This window comes from Pavona decussata, unplaced genomic scaffold, assembly GCF_977016875.1.
Source record: "Pavona decussata unplaced genomic scaffold, jaPavDecu1.1 SCAFFOLD_353, whole genome shotgun sequence".
Lineage (NCBI taxonomy): Eukaryota > Metazoa > Cnidaria > Anthozoa > Scleractinia > Agariciidae > Pavona > Pavona decussata.
In genome coordinates, this window is record NW_028145734.1 from 847,619 (window position 1) to 866,530 (window position 18,912).

Below are 18,912 nucleotides of genomic sequence, written 5' to 3' on the forward strand. Positions count from 1 at the left end.
AATTGGTGTCGCCGTGAGATCGCCGAAAAAATCGCAGCTGCAGGAAATCGCGCCGTGCATGAACGAGCCTTAATTAGGACACCGATAATTGTTTTCAACACGTGTGGTGTGGCAACCATTCGGTCGTTAAGCAAAGTCAAGAATTCGAATATCATCGTTTTCTCCCAACTTAAATCAAAAGCCTATTTAAAGAGCACACTTCTTTGATACGCTAGAAGGGTGAAGACTTCGCTGGAAAGGTGGTAAGATTACAAAATGAAGCATCACTTTAAACTAAATGTAGCCATTCGGCATATGAGAGACCTGTTGATTCTTGAACTGTTCCGATCAGTATTCTAATCGCAACTCGTCTATGCGTGTTTTCGAAATATAAGTGAGTTCTGATATATTGGAAACGTTTGCCTGAATTTTGAAACACAGTTATCGGCATTTTACTGTTTGCAGCCTTTCATGTTTTGCCGCCAAGGCCACAGTATTTTTTGTAACCTAAAACCGGCTTCGTGTTCATGCTCAGTGTTTGTAGCTTCAATCCGATTTTCCTCAAACAGATTTACAATACTTGAATAAGCTGGTTAAGCTTCAAGCTAGAAGGTCATCTATTGAAAGCCACAATTGATCTAGGACACCAAAAATGAAATAACGTTTCAGTGTTAAGAATAAATCAGCAGCATTATCTACGAACGATTTCAAATCCCATTATGGGTTATAATATTAAAAAAGACGAATGGTGACACAAGCCACAAAGCTCTCAACAGTAAGAATTATTGCCACCGCATTGTTTAGATTCATAGCTCGTCGGAAATAATACGTACCAAGGAAATTTTTCCTCGCCTTCTATCGTTGATCTTAACATCCTTATATAAATAACTTCATTTTTAAACTAGAAATACGTGACTCGCAAAACCTCGCTAAGCTGGGGCTGGGTGTAAAGCCCTCTTTACTCATATTGTAGCATCAAATGAGGAGAGTAAAAGGTTTCTGAACATAGCAACTATTTTGGTGAGCATGGTCTTTTCGTAGTTCCGACAAATTTATTAACCTCGCTTCGCGAGGAATGAAAGTTTATAGTAAGTTATATTATCTTCTCGCATTCGTTTATTTAAAGCCAAATGTCGTTGGAAATAAGTACAGCTCCTATTAACCAGCATCACTCTTATCCTTGATACTTGATAAAGCCTAGCTTTTTGGCATCATCTCATTATTGATTCTATTTAACTCTTCGCTCTTTTTTAAGAAGATTGTTTATAAGAATATTGTTTTTCTGGCTCAGGCTGAATATTCTTATTTTTCTGCCAATGTTAGGCTGAAAATATTCTTGTGAATATTCTTAGATTATAGCGTATGACATTGCGCTTTAGAATGTATTGGGGTATACTTTTTGTGATTTAGTTCATGTCTTTTGGGCTGTATACCATACATATGTGTTACATGTACCGTCTATTGAACTATTAATACCATTGAACATTTGGCTAGTTTTGCCGTATAGAGAAAGGAAGAATTTCATACGGTTTAGTTAAAAACATCGTATTGTGTTGTATTTACAAATCTTCAACACACAAATTTACATTCTTTTCAAAATCCGGCTCAGGCTCGGATTTATTCTTGAAATATTCTTAAAATTTCGTCAATTTCAGCCTCCATACAAATTCTTATGAAAGAAAAGGAGTGTAGATATAAAAGGATTTGAAAAAAAAAACCCAAAACAGACCTAAACCATTAGTTTTTGGTAATGTTTTGATAGTACTTAATGAATTGCAGTAATAGATAAAAGATTTTGAGTTGGCAAATTATTGATTTTTTCCGTTGTCTAGGTGTGAGGTTACCATATTTTGCATTACTCAAAATCGTTTTTACATAGTCTCCTAAAATGCTTTTATTTTCTTTTTTCTTTATTTTTGTCTCACCTTTTCTCTCAGATATATATATCCATATTCAAACCAACCTTTGTCAATACAAAGAGCCCATGTGTTTAATTTAAAAAGGTAGCGGAGCAACAAAAGTTGCTTGATCATAATGTGATGGCGGTGTAATAAGGAAAGTAGATTGAAAATTCATATTATCCATACAAACATTCATTTTAAAAAACATATTTCCCTTTCTTCTTAGATCAAAGAAAATCTAGAGACATGAAGCTGTCTTGTTTCTCTACTTCTCTACTTGTTCTAGTGTTTATCACTGGGATGGATGCTGGCCGAGGAAAATGGAAGAAATTAAAACGAGAGGTTAGCAATTACTGTATTTCCTCAAACATGACAGCGTTTACTTCGATTTGTGATTTTTAACTTTTCAACTTTTCATGTTCTTGTCTGATGTTATTCCGTAAACTTGGAAGTATTGGTAATGAATGCGAAAGCTGTCGATTTCAGACTTTCGCCGTCTAGAGAAGACCTCGATCAAAACACGGAAAACTCAATTAGATGTAAATTTTTTAAGAATTGCCAATCGCTCCAGGCGTGTTCCCAAACGGGTTGTCATTCAGTTATTATTATTCTATACACGTAGCACTTATATTACGCCGACTAACGGTTCTATTTGCATTGGAAACTGAAGATGGATGTAGGTCATCCGAAGTAAATTTATCAAACAAAACCGTGCGCTGTTATTTGAAGATTATTTCTTGCCCACTGTGTGTTATTCCGTAAATTCGGAAGTACTGTGCACGACTTCAATTAGCAGCCAAATATGAACGAAAGATGTCGATCCCAGCTGACTTTCGCCATTTAGAGAAGAACTCGATCAAGACACGGAAAAGTTGTTATTCAGTTCAATTAAGATACCTTTTTCTCTATGAACCTCCCATGATTGTATCACTTGGCACAAGCGCGATGACCGGCTAATTCGAAGGAGAGCGCGGTCTTTTAAAATGTAGTGTGGTTCAAAGAAATATTCCTTCTTACTCTCTGTTTATCTGTCTCTCCGTCATAAATGATGTGGTGTCACGAAGTAACATGAACAGCGATAAAAGACTAGTGGCGCCAGGGAAATCATTGAACATTTCAATGAGCATTTTACAGAAATCAGCCCTTAGACTTGCTTTCATGCAACATGCGGCACAGATTTAAGGACCTTTTGAACTAATTCAAGCCTCAGCGTTCTACGGTTAGCGTAAAATGCGTTCCGTACGTCTCGCCGATTGAACTTCACTATGATCTTCGGTGGGGCTTCTGAATTGTAAGATACGCACTGGATATGTCCTCTTTAATTGGAACTTCTATTACTTTCCCAATCGATACGACTATGTCGTTACCTGTGTAGTTTTTTCTTTTCGGAATTCCGGAAATTTCAAAACAATCTCTTCTAAGGTATTAAGCGAGGTCCTTGACACCAGTGCTTGCACGGCTGCAACAGTCCTTTTTAACGTTAGCGAGATCGGATTGCACCTCTTTTATCTTCGTGGTACGGCTAGTTACTCTTTCGTTAGTCAGTTGAAGCTGTGAAAGCACGTCTTCATAGTTTTCGTCTAAGAATTCAACCAAGGATTTTAATTCAGTAACGCTTGCACCTAAAGTCTCGAGTTTTCTCTTCGACGGTTCTATAGCCTCTTTGAGTAGGTTCACCATCTCCTCTTTGGTAGCCATGATGGCGGTAGCGTCACAATTAGCGGAGACCTAAAAAACGCGGCCGACCGCCATTACGACAAATACTAACGTCCATTCTTTGCAAACATAAAAAGCTGGAAACTGACTCGAAAACCCCTTAGTTACTTCGGTCTCCAGACTCTAATATTTGCATAAAATATTTCTTTCTTTCTTTCTTTCTTTCTTTCTTTCTTTCTTTCTTTCTTTCTTTCTTTCTTTCTTTCTTTCTTTCTTTCTTTCTTTCTTTCTTTCCTTCTCTCTTTCTCTCTTTCTTTCTTTCTTTCTTTCTTTCTTTCCTTTTTTCTTTCTTTCTTTCTTTCTTTCTTTCTTTCTTTTATGATAATTCGTGTAAGGACAACAGCAAACTTAAGTTATTATTTTGATCTCGACACGGATATTCCTCAAGATGTTCCCAAAGGCTGATTCCTCCTTTACCTTTAAAGAAACCACACCGGGTGAAATTCTTGACGTTATTAAAACTACGTCGTCTTCTCTAGATGGTATTCCGCGTTTGCTTATAAAGGAGGTACCTCCGATAATTTGTAATACCTTGACGGTCACGTTTAATAGGTCAATTGAGTGTAGAGCTTGAGCTGGCAAAAGTTATACTGAATGGTAAGGTATATCAAAGGATGATTTAAACACCTCTCGACCTATCGCTGTGCATTCATCAATCGCGAAAATCTTTGAAAGGATTGTTTAGAACCAATTTATTCTCATTTCAACCAACACAGTGTCCAAAAGACCTTAATAAGAAACAAAGCACGGGAAACGTAAAATGACTCTGGCATAAAATTCATACAGTTCTGGTTCCTAGAAGGATATGCAACAAAAATTGAAGCCAAGCTAAGCTATATCGTGCGATTTATTCCAGGTTGCCGAACTCAAAGCTCGGCTGGACAAGGCAGGCCAACCTGGAGGCTTTGCCTTACTCGATGACAATGGCCGTCTGCCTCAAGACCTCCTTAATGCTGGATACGACAAGTATTCGGCATACGACTTAGCCTGGCAGTCACTGCATATGTCGGCCGCTGCTGCCTGCAGAGGAAGCACCGCTTCAGGAGGAACTGGACCCTGGTCTAACGCAGTAATGGTGAGAAATACCGCTGACAAGAAGTCCTGCACTGAGATCTGTTCTCCAACTGCGTTCAGCACCTGCGACGGAGAGGTTTCCGTGTATGGAAAAAAGGATAAGGCTACAAAGAATGGGCAGATCGTGGGCGCCTTTTACAACTACAGATGTAGCGGTCGACATAATGGGGGGAACGAGGTATCCAGTTCTGACGAAACCGTCATGAATTACGACTACGCCTATTTTAGCTTCTGCTGCTGCCGAAAGCCGTAAACAGAAAAGTGTTCTTGGCGTTGCTGTTAGCGGGGCATTAAAACTATAACGGTGATAAGGATCGATAGGAATACATCAATCATTTATTGTTAGAATGTCTGGGAATAAAAAGGTGGAAGTTAAGCCAAATAAATTAAAGCTTTCAATGGTAAGCACTTCTTCTCATTTATTGATAGTATTTATGAAATCTTCAGCGCTTGTCATCTAGCTGTCCTGCTTGGGGACGGCACGGATTGACATGCTGAGGTCAGACGATACGCAACCAAACAATGAAATAAATACACAAGGAAAGCATTTCCAATTAAATACAGCCGTCCAGCCTCGCTTGAGGCTATACCAAGAGAAGCAGTTAATATTAAAATAGGCATATAGTGTGTTCTCCCATAGCGAGCATCACTGTAAAGTGAACACCGTCTCGTTGCCTGGTCTCGACAGGATTACACGTAAATGTTTGGTTTTGTGATCAGCTGAGTTGAAAAGGAGGGATAGCTCTTCATCAGAGCCGTTTCAATATGTCACCAGATGACGAAGAGTTAACGCTCGAAAAGTTAGCTTACCGTATTTATTCGATTAACCGCCCACCTTCGAATAAGCGCCCACCTTGAATAAGCGCCCGCCCTGAAAGCTCAAAAAGTTAATAAGCGCCCACCCTCGAATAAGCGCCTACCCCACCCCCCATTCAAACAAAAACATTTCTGTACTAACCCAGCGTGAAGTAAGAGGAACGTCAGTTGTGTTCCAAAAATGGTTTTACATACGGTTCCTAGTCATTGATTTTTTATATTGTTTATGTTTGATTTTGCACTTTGTTTCGTCTTGTTGAAGCGAAATAAACTTGTTGTCCCTCGCTTGGTGAAAATGTTGGTTAATTAATAAGCGCCCATTCTCGAATCAGCGTCCACCCTCATGGGCCCATGCAAAATTTAATAAGCACCCAGGACGGTTAATCGAATAAATACGGTCAGGCTCCTGATACGGTATCTCTTTACGGTGGACAAATTACCTTATTAACTAGTTTGATAAAACCAAACCTTCGTTTTCACTCACCCATTAACGCATGCGCAGCACCACAATTTCTTTAGAAACTATTCAGGACCAGATCCATTTAAAATAAAGTTTCGACCTAACGCGTGCGCTGATTGGTTGAAACAGCGTGCTTTATCAGAGTACAGGTGCACGCGCATGGAGCAACGGTGCCACGCCATCAGCCCGTTTGTGAAATTCCTGGCCTTCTCTCTCTCGGTTTTATTTATTTATTTACTTATTCATATATTTATTTATTTACCATTATTATTATTTTTCGATCCAGACGTCTTTTATAACCTATTCAAAACGAAAACGAGCTCTTATGTACAAGGTAAAAAAACAGTAAAAATAACACGGTGATTGAAAGCGAATTCGAAGTTTCCGAAGAAGTGAGCGACTAAAACACAGAGCCAAGTAGAAATATATTCAAACAGAGATTTGCAAACATGTCAACTGCTGAAACTGACGAAATTACATCGAAGCCAGAGACGAAAAACACCGAAGATAACATAAAATAGACAGCACGGCAAAGCAAAGGCGACACACCCGATTGCTCGACCTTATCAGGCGACTCACCCGAGATAAGAACGGCCGAGTTCAAAATCTCTCTGTGAAGAAATTTCTAATACTATTATCCGAGTTTAGCTCACGAAGCAAAGGCGACGCACCCGATTGCTTATTGTTCTCAGGCGACACACCCGAGAGAACAACTGTGACCTAACTATGTCTTTTACCTTTACATAATGAAACCGCGAATATTTAGCTGGTATTTTTGGACACTTTTGTCGCACTCAGCGTGGTGAACATTGATTATTTTGGTCTTACCGTCTGAAATACTAACACGGTACCTCAACAATATCATCATAAAAGGCATTTTAAAACTACATTTTGTGTTGACTAAGATTCTAAGAGTTCCTATACACGTGTAAAATGGAAGCTGGTGATCGACGCCGTTACACTTTTCCCAAATCATGAAATTGCGAGTCCTGATCAAATATACAACGTAAACATAAAAATCGCACTTACCTTTGCGGACGAATTGAGGATGACGATTGACTTTATTTATCATTCAATTATTGGAAAATGCAGTAGAAAATTAGCTTGCCGAAAAATAAACTCTAAATTTGCATCGTAGAGACGATGGGCGAACAAATCATTGATGTTATGGTTCGTCGATTTAGGACCATTTAGCGCGCCAATTAGATCGGCGGGAAAACGAAAACATTTAGTAAAAATTGTAATTTTTCGGTTTCCGACGGTCGATGTGTAGTCAGGCTTCTGGACAGATCTGACTGAGGAGTTTTTGTTTCCAGTTAACTGTGCGTTTCCACAGAAGCCAAGCTTTCTAGTCACAAAGACTTCATTGCTTTGCCGCAAGCTCGATCTAGACATTACACGCGACTGAAATAGATTCTTTACTATATACTGTTGATAGATTGCTGCTTTTCGAACAGGAACTCGATCGTAGCAACCGTCACTCAACCTAATTAATTTTAACACCTCTACACGGTTCCTCATGTAAATGTTTTAATTATTATTATTATTATTATTATTATTAGAGTTGGTCATTTTTAATAAAGATTATATTATTTTAAAAAAATTATTATTTTGATTATTATTATTATTATTATTATTACTGTTATTATTATTGTTATTGCGGGCTCAAGGAGAGACCGCAACCTATTTTGCACGCCATATCTCGATTTTGGAGCAAAATTGTTCTGCCAAAATTGATCGATAAATCTCGTAAACCAGTGAGAATCCATTTCCACTCGAACAAGAATATTTTAAAAGATGGCGGCCGCGTTGGCCAGTGTGACTCGAATTTCAAAGCCAAAGTTTCGCATCATTGGAGTGTTGACGTACATTTAAAAGATTGAAAACGGAAAGAAACAGTTTTTTAAAACTCAGTTCTCGCTATGATGTCAAAAGAAGAGCAGCAAGCGATGAAAACTTGTTTCAACGAACTTCTTTTGAGATTCGATGCGAACCGACAGTGGAATCGAAGATAATAACATCTACCATGTTCTTTTTACCTGAATACTCTTAAAATATGGCAGATATCGGACTTTGGTTGGGCGTTTGCTTCACAATATAATTTCTTCACGTGAACATTCGACAGATTTCCCAATGGGACTCGACATGTGCAACAGTAATATCACTGAAATCCAAAGCGCAAGTGTTTACATACTTGTACCTACAATTTTGCTACAGAACATTAGACATTCGTTTGCATTTTGGAAATGACTAACTATTCAGTAAATGGGAGCAATATGTACTCTTTTGGATGCTGTTTTATTAATTTGACGTCTCTTTAACACTCTTGAGAATGAGTTAATTTAAATATGGTGTACACTTCATTCTGTCAGGAAACCATAAAGAGGCTAGAGCTCTCAGTTCTTGATTTTCTAAAGTTACATGAGTAGTTTTCTTTTTTCAACCAAACAGACTATGGAAGCAGTTATCTTCATTTCTTTTTTCCAATTTTTTCTTGAACAAATGGTGGTAGTGGTATATACTCATAGGGCAAAGCATCTCTTTTGCCAGAAAATGAATTGCTTTCGTAAGGAAATGGAGAAAATTTGCCAAAACCTCAAATACCTTTAAACTCAGAGGCAGACATTTTTTCATCGGGCGATAGATGTCTTTCCTCATCCCAACTGATTTCTTCATGTCCGGTCATAAGACCATCCTTGATGCCCGTTTTGGATGCCAGAGAAGCTGCATGATAGCTGCCAAGCCACATCGTGGACAGTTGAAGCAGTAGGAACAAAAGATACTTTCCTTGCATATTTCTACGAAAGTAAAGGTAACAATTATAATTTATGTCCATAAGAACTCACAAGAAACAGGCTTTGATAGGTTACATGACCATCCCCTGCGAAACCAGTTTTCAGAATTAACTCCAAGAATATGATTTTGGTTATGCTTCTTCATACCATTCATTGTCAGTTCTCAGGCCTAAATACAGTTTCTGTTCGTTTACGAGTTTATTTCCATTTTACATCGTACAGCTCTGGTACATACATATACTTGCTTCCCATTGCAAGCAAGCAACTTACGATTGACTGAAGATCATCGAAGTTGATTAAAAAAAAAAACTCGACTTCGAATGAGGTTTTTTAACCCACTACTTGGTGTTTGGAAATCAGATGAAACAGTGATCCTCGTGTTTGATTATTGCTTCAACGTACTTACGGTAGGCTATCGTATTCTTTGTGACAGCATTATGGTCAACAATTTAATAAACTAAAAGGTTAAGCTACAAGACATTTTTCAGAGATAATTTAGAAACAACAATCGAAGGTCTTGGTGCATAACCGACTTATAATACATTTTAGATCCGTGCTTTTTGTTGATACTGGGGCTTGAAAGGTTAAGAAGAGTTATCTCCAGTGTTTTTAGGTTTCCATAACAGTTCACTAGTAATAACTACTTTTAGTGAACCGCGAAACCTAAAAACACTTTGAGGATAGCCCCGCTTAACCCTTAAAGCCCCAATATCAATAACAAGCGATCTGAAGTGGACACTATATGCATCGCGGCTTCAATTACATGCCAATGCATGTTTTTCTTTTCTTCAAATTGAAGCTTAATTATCTCTGAAAAGTGGTGACCCCAAATTTTCAGTTTGGATTTCAATAACACTTGTTAATATCTTCTTTTCCGTATAGTCATAAAACGCACAAAAATACATTTGTATTAGTAGGCACCGTCCGAAAGAAATGAGAGTTTCTCGGACTATCCCGAGATGTACAGACGTATGTGCAGTAGGCACCGCCTTTAATAAGTAAAACCAAGGAAAAATAAAGGGACAGAGAGGGAAACTAGGGACGTTCACTGGGATATGTGAATTTCACTAAATTTATTTTTAGACATCGTCTAAACAGAAGTCGGTTTCCCGAGACGTCCGCAAACGGTCAGTGTGAGGTCACAGGAAGTCATCGGAACGTGCCAACGTCGCATTGTGTAATGGCGGCTGTTGAATATTCAGTGAATGAATGAATGAATGAATGAATGAATGAATGAATGAATGAATGAATGAATGAATGAATGAATGAATGAATGAATGAATGAATGAATGAATGAATGAATGAATGAATGGATGGATGGATGGATGGATGGATGGATGGATGAATGGATGGATGGATGGATGGATGGATGGATGGATGGATGGATGGATGGATGGATGAATGAATGAATGAATGAATGAATGAATGAATGAATGAATGAATGAATGAATGAATGAATGAATAAACGCCTGCCTTATTCGGAGGGGCTTATATTTGGAGTTTGGAAGTATGTTGAATACGAACTTCGTTGCATGGGCTATTTATTTAAAAAAACACACACACACTGAAATTAATTTAAAAAATTTTAACTTAAGAGTAATTTTCACTTAGCGGCCTATGTTCAAATGCTGATAATGATCAACAGATGTTTGTTGTTGTAAAGCTTATTTCATTCGCCAAGCATTCATGTCGAAATTTTCCTCCTCGCATGTTTGTTAATACTTTTTTATTAAAATCCTCTTATAGGAAGCAAAATACCAGAAAATACATGTTATTCAAGACATCATGAAATATAATCTTGATTTGAAAGTGCAAAATTTACCAGTGAGGCAGAACTCGCGTCTTCCTTTGTTTCGCAAGATAATAAAACAAATCACAATTTCAAGGCATGTTAATAAGCGAGTTTAACGTGTTTTTGTATGTCTTTTCGCTTGTTGTTTGAGGGAATGTGAACTCGCTTTAAGTTTCGACGAGACTTGATTGTGTGTGTCTTTACGTTTCAAGCTGATCAACTTTTGGCAGTAGGGCTTTCCAAACAGTACCAACCAATGTGACCCCCCAAAAAAGAAATAAATTTAAAAAAAAATATCCTCATAGTCAGGTTTTTATTTCAATCAGGAAGAAAGCCAAAAAGCGAAATGACAAAACATAGGGAGTTTTAGACAAGGAAAGGAAGAGAAAAGAAATGGAAAAAAGTGAAAAATACCCATTACGCCGTTACTCGTTTTATTAATAACCTCCAAAATCTAAAAGTAACCCAACTTGTAAAAATACCGTTTCACAGAAATAGCAAAAAAGTTGGACTCTCCATTAAAAGAATCTTGAATTCGTGGAATAATTGTTGAATACTTCACCTGAAATTATAACAAATTTTTACTTCACTCTCTCGCTTTTAGTGAAATTAAAAACTATGACAACATTAACGCGCTGCTTCATCGCACTAGATTGAGAACGAATTTTATGTGACCGTTAATATTAAAAAGGACAAGGTATTATATTGTACCGCAGAAGGCCATTTATTTAAAAATACGAGTTTTTGTGGGTATCAACTAGTTTTGAAACCAGATAGAAAGATGACGACCAGCTTAATATTTCAGGGGAAGTAAAAGTTAAAGAAATTCAGTCTTCAGTCTTTTGGTCAGGGAAGATGACATGTCAGCGTCATGTGCAAGATACATGTATGAATCAGTGTTTTAAAACTGCTTCACTTAATCCTGCCAAAAGGTTTAGATTTCACAACTAACAAAAGTTTACAAATTAATTATCTATACTATCAAAAATTTGTTTTGCACAGCCCAAAAGTGAAGCTTTTTCTTCAATCTTAATTTTATTTTCTTACTATTTTTTACTACATTGATCAAATATTTACCTCGCCAAACAGTGCTTCAGGAACGTTATTTTACAGTTTACTTGAGTAACTCAAGTCCCGTTTACCAAATATAAGTAACAACAAATGACCTTCAAAGTTGTTTAGGTACCGCGTTTTTATTGAAAATATTATACCAGGCTGCAAGTCCTGAATAAATGTATTGTTTTATCGGAATAAAAATAAAAAATAAAAAAAATAGCCGTCATTTTCCATTAACGAGAACATATCTGAGTCAGGAAAAAGTCTAAACACCATATTCCTTATCATCATCGAAATTCGTATTGTTTCTTTTGAGTAATTTACTTCCTTCTAGTTGTTAACCCTTGTTTTCAGTTACTTGATAATTACCTGTAAATTAATCTGATTTTACCAAAATTTTTAATGGGGGTAGGAAGGAAGAGATCGAGAAAGATCGCGTCTTATACTTCACAAAGCCAGCTGTGGCTTCAACAAGGTGTATAAACAATTATCTCTACAAACTGTATCGAAGTCATGATGAAGTGTATTCATGTTTTCGATGAGGTAGCGTTCACAAATGCCACATTATAAAGAGGAAAAAAACTCGAAACTAGAGTAAAACTCTGAACACGAGTTGATGTATGAAAGGAGGTGGCGTTTGTTTGACATGAAGCCGTTTGCTGTATTCATTTTGATTCGCTCGAGATAACATTATAATCTTAATGTCTTTGTTTACGCTTTGAAGACATTTTGCTTCTCCGTTTACTGTCCTCGGCGTTTTCGCCTTATTTGGATTCTTTCTATCGATTAAAGTGAGAAGAATGTAAAATGAAAAAGAAAACAAAAACAAAAAGCGTAAAGACTAACCAAAGAGAGGAGCAGAGCGCGGAGTGGAAAAAAAAAGCAGTAAAAAAATTTAAAATTCGGGGTATGGTAAGTCGCAGTCGTTAAATACGGAACATTCAGTCCTAACCCGAGATAAATTAAATTCGATGGATGTCGCCCTTTGAGTTTGCAAATAAACAACTTGACATTGCGGAATAACGCTCCCACATATCATGCGCATAAAAATATTCGGTCTCCTTTCGGCTAGTCCTTGTATTCTTATGTCGGAATACGGTCAATGGAATACCACCTTATATTCAATCCTATAAATTGGGTCGATTTACATCAAAGCGCGACGCATTACTGTTTACTCGTATTTACTTCATTTGTTAGACTAATCCTTGTTTATTGTTCTTATATTATTTCGTAGAGTGGACTGTCGGTAACGAAACGCCCCCGATTAAGATCAAAGATAAAACGAACCTGAAAGGATGCTCAATATAACTGAAAACAATCTATAACACTTTCATTATTGTCTAAAGTTGGTGTCAACGAAGAACAGCTGCTAAGTCTTGCCTTTTCGTTTATGATTTTGAGTAATAGCGTTGTGCCCTGTAACATTCACTTTTATCTTTTTGTTTTTTTTTTGTTTGTTTGTTTGTTTTTTTTCCAGTATTTCTTGATTACTGAATCTTTTAAAGTATTAAAACTAGAAAGAAAAGCATAACCAGATGATACGATATCTCTTTATATTGCCTTTCTTTGACATAATGGAAATGTTGCACACTAATCAATTCAAATCAATAAGCTTTCTTTGTTCAAATTACTTACAGTGTTGTTAAGTGTTTAATTATAACTGAGAGGACAAAAGCCTTTCCTGATTTTATCAAGCCAAGATCTCTTATAAGGAGAAAGCTTTCCTGCCAAGTGACGCAGAACTCAAGCTGTGCTTCAGTTGCGCATACGCTCAAGCCATACTCTGAACTGAGATTCGAGTTCGTCAGCTTCCTTTGTCCTTCAGTCTTCGATTACAGGCAAGAGCAGAAGGAGAAGAAGGTATTTTAAAACTTACACAATGCATTGACACCACTTGACAAATTTAGTAATAGTTGTGTCATGGCTGCATGTGCTCGAGAGCATTCTTCGTTCTAAAAATTTCCTGAACGATACGTTAGGACTAGTAATAATCAAAGATAAGCGAGTGTGTTCGATGATCTCGATCTCAAGCTCTCTCTCGTTTGCCATTTTGCAAAGCTGCAAAATTTGCGGGCGAGGCCAGATACCCGCCCAAAGATCCATTCAACCATTCATTCATTCATTCATTCATTCATTCATTTATTCATTCATTCATTCATTCATTCATTCATCCATCCATCCATTCATCCATCCATCCATCCATCCATCCATCCATCCATCCATCCATCCATCCATCCATTCATTCATTCATTCATTCATTCATTCATTCATTCATTCATTCATCCATCCATCCATCCATTCATTCATTCATTCATTCATTCATTCATTCATTCATTCATTCATTCATTCATTCATTCATTCATTCATTCATTGAAGCCGCGGTGCATATAGTGTCAACTTCAGATCGCTATTTATTGATATTGAGGCTTGAAGAATTAAGCAGGGTTATCCTCAAAGTGTTTTTAGGTTTCAAAAACGGTTCACTAATAGTAGTTTTTACCAGTGAACTGTTATAGAAAACTAAAAATACTTCCGCGGATAACTCTGCTTAACCTTTCAAGCCCCAGTATCAACAAAAAGTTCGGATCTAAAATGTCTTATAAGTCGGTTATGCACCAAGTCCTTAAATTGTTGTTGCTTAATTATCTCTGAAAAATTTGAGGTAGCTTAACCTTTTAGTTTAGTAAATTGTTGACCATAATACTGTCACAAAGCCGGAATACGATAGCCCACTGTAAATACGTCGAAGCAATAATCAAACACGAGGAAAAGTGTTTCATCTGATTTCCAAACCCCAAGTAGTGGGTTAAAGAAAACCCAGACGAAGTCGAGAGTTTTTTTTAACCAACTTCGATGATCTTCAGTCATAGTAAGTTGCTTGCTTGCAATGGGAAGTAAGTACATGTATGTACCAGAGCTGTACGAAGTAAAATGGAAATAAACTTGTAAACAAACAGAAACTGTATTTAGCCTGAGAACTGACAATGAATGGTATGAAAAAGCATTACCAAAATCATATTCTTGGAGTTAATTCTGAAAACTGGTTTCGCAGGGGATGGTCATGTAACCTATCAAAGCCTGTTTTCTTGTGAGTTCTTGTAGGCATAAATACCGTGAAAGGTATTTTTTAATTGTTATTGTTACCTTTATTTTCATAGAAATATGCAAGGAAAGCATTTTTTGTTCCTACTGCTTCAACTGTCCACGCTCTGGCTTAGCAGCTGTCATGCAGCTTCTCTGGCATCCAAACCGGGCATCAAGGATGGTCTTACGACTGGACATGAAGAAATCAGTTGGGATGAGGAAAGACATCGATCACCTGATGAAAACGTGATTGCGTCTGGGTCTAACGGCATTCGAGGTTTTGGCAAATTTTCTCCATTTCCTTACGAAAGCAATGCATTTTCTGGCAAAAGAGAAGCTTCACCCAATGACTATATACCACCATTTGTTTTCAAAGAAGGAAAAAAGAAATGAAGAAAACTGCTTCCATAGTCTTTTTGGTTGAAAAAAGAAAACTAATCATGTAATTTTAGAATGTTAACAACTGAGAACTCTAACCTCTTTATGTTTCCCTGACAGAATGAAGTGTACACCTTATTTAAATTTACTCATTCTCAGGAGTGTCAAAGTGACGTCAAATTAATAAAACAGCATCCAAAAGACTACATATTGCTCCCATTCACTGAATAGTTAGTCATTTGAAAGGTCGCGCAACAGGGGCGCCTTTCAATGGAGCAAAAATGATATATTCAAGAAATTTCTTTGATAAATAGAATGTAACAGAAATTTTCCGGAATAAAATTACAGAATTTTGGGTATATCTGACGAAGTTATTCCGGAAAATCGGAACAACCAGAAAAATACCGTTACATTCGGACATTCCTTTTCGGTTCCAGTCTCTCCGACGGAAATTGATTATGTTATTCGGTTTACGTAAACTAGAAATAACCAAGGGTTAGGAAGTGCGGGCTAGAACGCTTTTGAGTCGAGGGATTTTCAATGAAACTTTCGTTGAGCATTAAAATTGGTTGGCCATCACGTTGGGTAGTTATTATTAAATAACCTGCATGTCTCTGTTGAAGACGATTTCCAGTTCGTATAGCGTAATGCGCAATCAGTTTGTTGTCAATATACGTATAGCTTTCATAACGTTTATGAAAAATAGGCGAAATTTACCACATTGAAAGTTTATTTCATATATCGACAACCATTTAAAGCAAAGGGGCTTACAAGATCTCATTCTAAAGTGTTTTCAAAATGGGCTTCTCGATAAAAATAAATCCCATCATAGAAACCCGCATTTTTTCTGAAAAAATAATCTTAAAATAACAAAAATTAACCAAAAACGTTTATTACATCTGAGGAAAATGTATTTTTTTCAAAGTGATATGTAGTTGTACAAAGAATTGAAAAAGAAAATGATCCCTGTTGTGTGAGCAACATTTCCTGAAAATTTGGCTGGAAAAGAAGAAATCTAAAATTAGTTATGATTTCAGTGTTTTTTCCCATGCAATCGCATCAAAACACAGTCAAGAAATCCATTTCTCCATGGGAACATAACAGCTGATCAAATTACGGGACCAATTTCGCTTGGGCAAGTAAAAAAGATGCTTTTAGCAAAAATTATTGAGCTCTTTACCAACATATACAAATTCATGATCAATATTCAAGAACTAGACGAGATATTAAACGCAAAAAAGGTAACCTGAGGAGTATATCTTCGCATTTCAAAAACATGTGCTCGATGGCGTCGCTTTCACAAACAGACGCGAAGGCTTGTGTTGACCTGTGTTGAGCGCTTACCTCGATTTCTCGCTCTGGTTTTCTAGCTACCGGTCTATATCGCTTTCTTCATCTTTATACATCCCTTCGACACAGTTTTCATCAAGCCAAACATGCCAGCACTGCTTCAATAGATCTTCCAAAATGCTAAAGAATGTCTAATATCTTTTTCTGTGGCAAAAAGGTACAAGTGTGTACACAACGGAAAAACATACCTTAGAAACATAAATCCACTGCGAGTAATCCACCACTTGCGCTTTGGAATTCAGTGATACTACTTTTGCACATGTCGAGTCCCATTGCCAAATTTGTACTCACGTTAAAAGAACATGGTAGATGTTATCTTCTTCGGTTCCACTGTCGGTTCGCATCGAATCTCAAATGAGGTTCGTCGAAATAAGTTTGCATCGCTTGCTGCTCTTTCCATTTTCAACTGATGAATCTTTTAACACATTTTCTGGCAAAAGAATAGCTTCGCCCAATGAGTATGTACCTACATTTGTTTTCAAAGGTGGAAAAAAAAAAATGAAGATATATGCTTCCATAGTCTGTTTGGTTGAAAACTATTCATGTAACTTTAGAATGTCAGGAACTGAGAACTCTAGCCTCTTTATGTTTCCCTGACAGAATTATATATTCAGACATTATGTTAATTTTTTGGTGAACTATTTCTGACATTGACTTTATTTATTACTATCACTTCGAACTTGATAATGGCGTCATGACGACTCCGAAACGTTGTTCGATTTTATCGTTTATTTTTACTTGTCTATGTATAACTAAACCTTTACTTATAAAAATAAAGAATACACCATATTTAAATTAACTCATTCTCAGGAGTGTTAAAGCGACGTCAAATTAATAGACCAGCATCAAAAAGACTACATATTGCTCCCATTTACTGAATAGTTAGTTATTTGAGAGGTTGCAACAACAAGTGCGCTTTTCAATAGACAAAAACTAATAAATTCAAACAATTTCTTTAATGATTAGAATGTAAAAGAAATTTTCTGCAATAAAATTACAGAATTTTGGGTATACTGCATAACGAAGTTGTCCTAACCTTCCAGAAAATTGGAACATTCGGATATTCCTTTTCGGGTCCAGTCTCTCCGACGGAAATTGATTATGTTATTCGGTCTCCATAAAAAAAAAAAACGTTAATGAAACAAGTTTGTTTTCAAGCCGGTTACGGTTACCCTAGAATTCCGTTTCGTTTAATACCTAAATTTGTCAAACCTCAAAATAGTTCATTTACAAACTTTAAGGGAGACCCAAAAAAATATCGTTTCTGTTTTGGACGTATATATACGTATTTATTAAATTCTCAGCCTCGGATATTGCATTTCTAGCGTTCTGATTGGTTCACTAAATCCCGGTTATCAGCTCATATACCGTAGTTTGACCTTATATGGAAAACGAAAGCCCTAGGTGTCGCTAAGCTAATTTTTTTCGGCGGGAAGCGAAAGTTTCTTCGGAAAAATGTAGAAAAAAAAAAAAAAAAAAAGAAAAGGAAGAAACAACAAACAATGCAATCACAATATAACAACAATAAAAGCCACAAATTTCGGTATGACACTATTTAATGGTACGTATCTCTGAAGTTTCCTTTAAAATCAGAAAAATTGCACGATTTTACGATGTAGATCACATAAACTTAACAACAACAACAATAACAACCGGTTACCTTCAAAAATTTCAGGATGGCTTGCAAATCCTGGCGGTAAGAGGTTAAAACCGATCGACGAAATTTCTCAAGAAGAGCTTAATGCCTGCCTTTATGTTTCTACGCATTTACGAGGACTCCAGTTACAAAAGTTCATCTATGAAATTCGTACGAGCGGCGGTCATAATGTTCGTTTCCGTCGCTCGGCACCACTCAGCAAAACATTTGCACAAACGTGCACAGTTCTTACGCTTCTCGATAAGCTTGAAGTTTAAAAACTTGCACTGAATGCTTGTCTCAGTGAGGTTGTACCTCGTACACTTGGACTTGCCTTAAGTGTTTTAAAACGACTGGAGGAATTCAGTTCAGCGTAAAAAAAAAAGCCCTTCTTGATCCCTTCCTTCGCTCGGCACCACACAGCAAAACATTTGCTCAAATGTGCACAACTATTACGCTTCTCGATGAGCTGGAACTTCAAAAGCACTTGCTTATCTCAGAAAGGTGGTAACTCGCACATTTAAACGTTTCTTGAATTTGATATGTCCGACTGTGTCCGATCTTCTTCGCTTTCGATTTTTCATTCAACTCCGTTTGCAAAGAGCTGCGCGTGTCATGTGATCATTAATTTTCGCGCGCTTTTGTCGGAAGTTGCCTCAACATCCGGTCGTTTTAATTTGAAAGAAATTTTAACTTAAGATAAAATTCAGTAAACTTCAAAAGCAATACCCAAACGCGGAAAATTTAATAAAACAATTATTCCATTCGCGCTTGTTGGATATGAGATTGGTTATAGCCAACTCGGCGCTTCGCGCCTCGTTGGCTATTTACCATCTCATATCCAACGCGCGCTCATGGAATAATTGTTAAATATA

General features: G+C 37.0%; 1 protein-coding gene across 2 annotated transcripts; it reads left to right on the forward strand.

Annotated features, from left to right (window-relative positions):
* Positions 1-101: 101 nt before the first annotated feature.
* On the forward strand, positions 102-5,075 carry LOC146453067 (uncharacterized). 2 transcript variants are annotated; one of them, XM_085097072.1, is made up of 3 exons: positions 102-242; positions 2,107-2,222; positions 4,453-5,075. In XM_085097072.1, the coding sequence occupies exons 2-3, from the start codon at positions 2,127-2,129 to the stop codon at positions 4,921-4,923; spliced, it is 567 nt and encodes a 188-aa protein (XP_084953198.1). In that variant the 5' UTR covers positions 102-242; positions 2,107-2,126; the 3' UTR covers positions 4,924-5,075. The 2 variants fall into 2 exon arrangements, with proteins under 2 accessions (XP_084953198.1, XP_084953199.1); XM_085097073.1 differs by having other exon boundaries at positions 214-239.
* The last annotated feature ends 13,837 nt before the right edge of the window (positions 5,076-18,912 follow it).

What these genes read in the sequence shown, in the direction of transcription:
- LOC146453067 (XM_085097072.1), top strand. Translation starts at nt 2,127, where the DNA reads ATGAAGCTGTCTTGTTTCTCTACTTCTCTACTTGTTCTAGTGTTTATC. An exon ending in GGAAGAAATTAAAACGAGAG is followed by an intron (nt 2,223 to 4,452) that starts GTTAGCAATTAC and finishes GATTTATTCCAG; the next exon opens with GTTGCCGAACTCAAAGCTCG.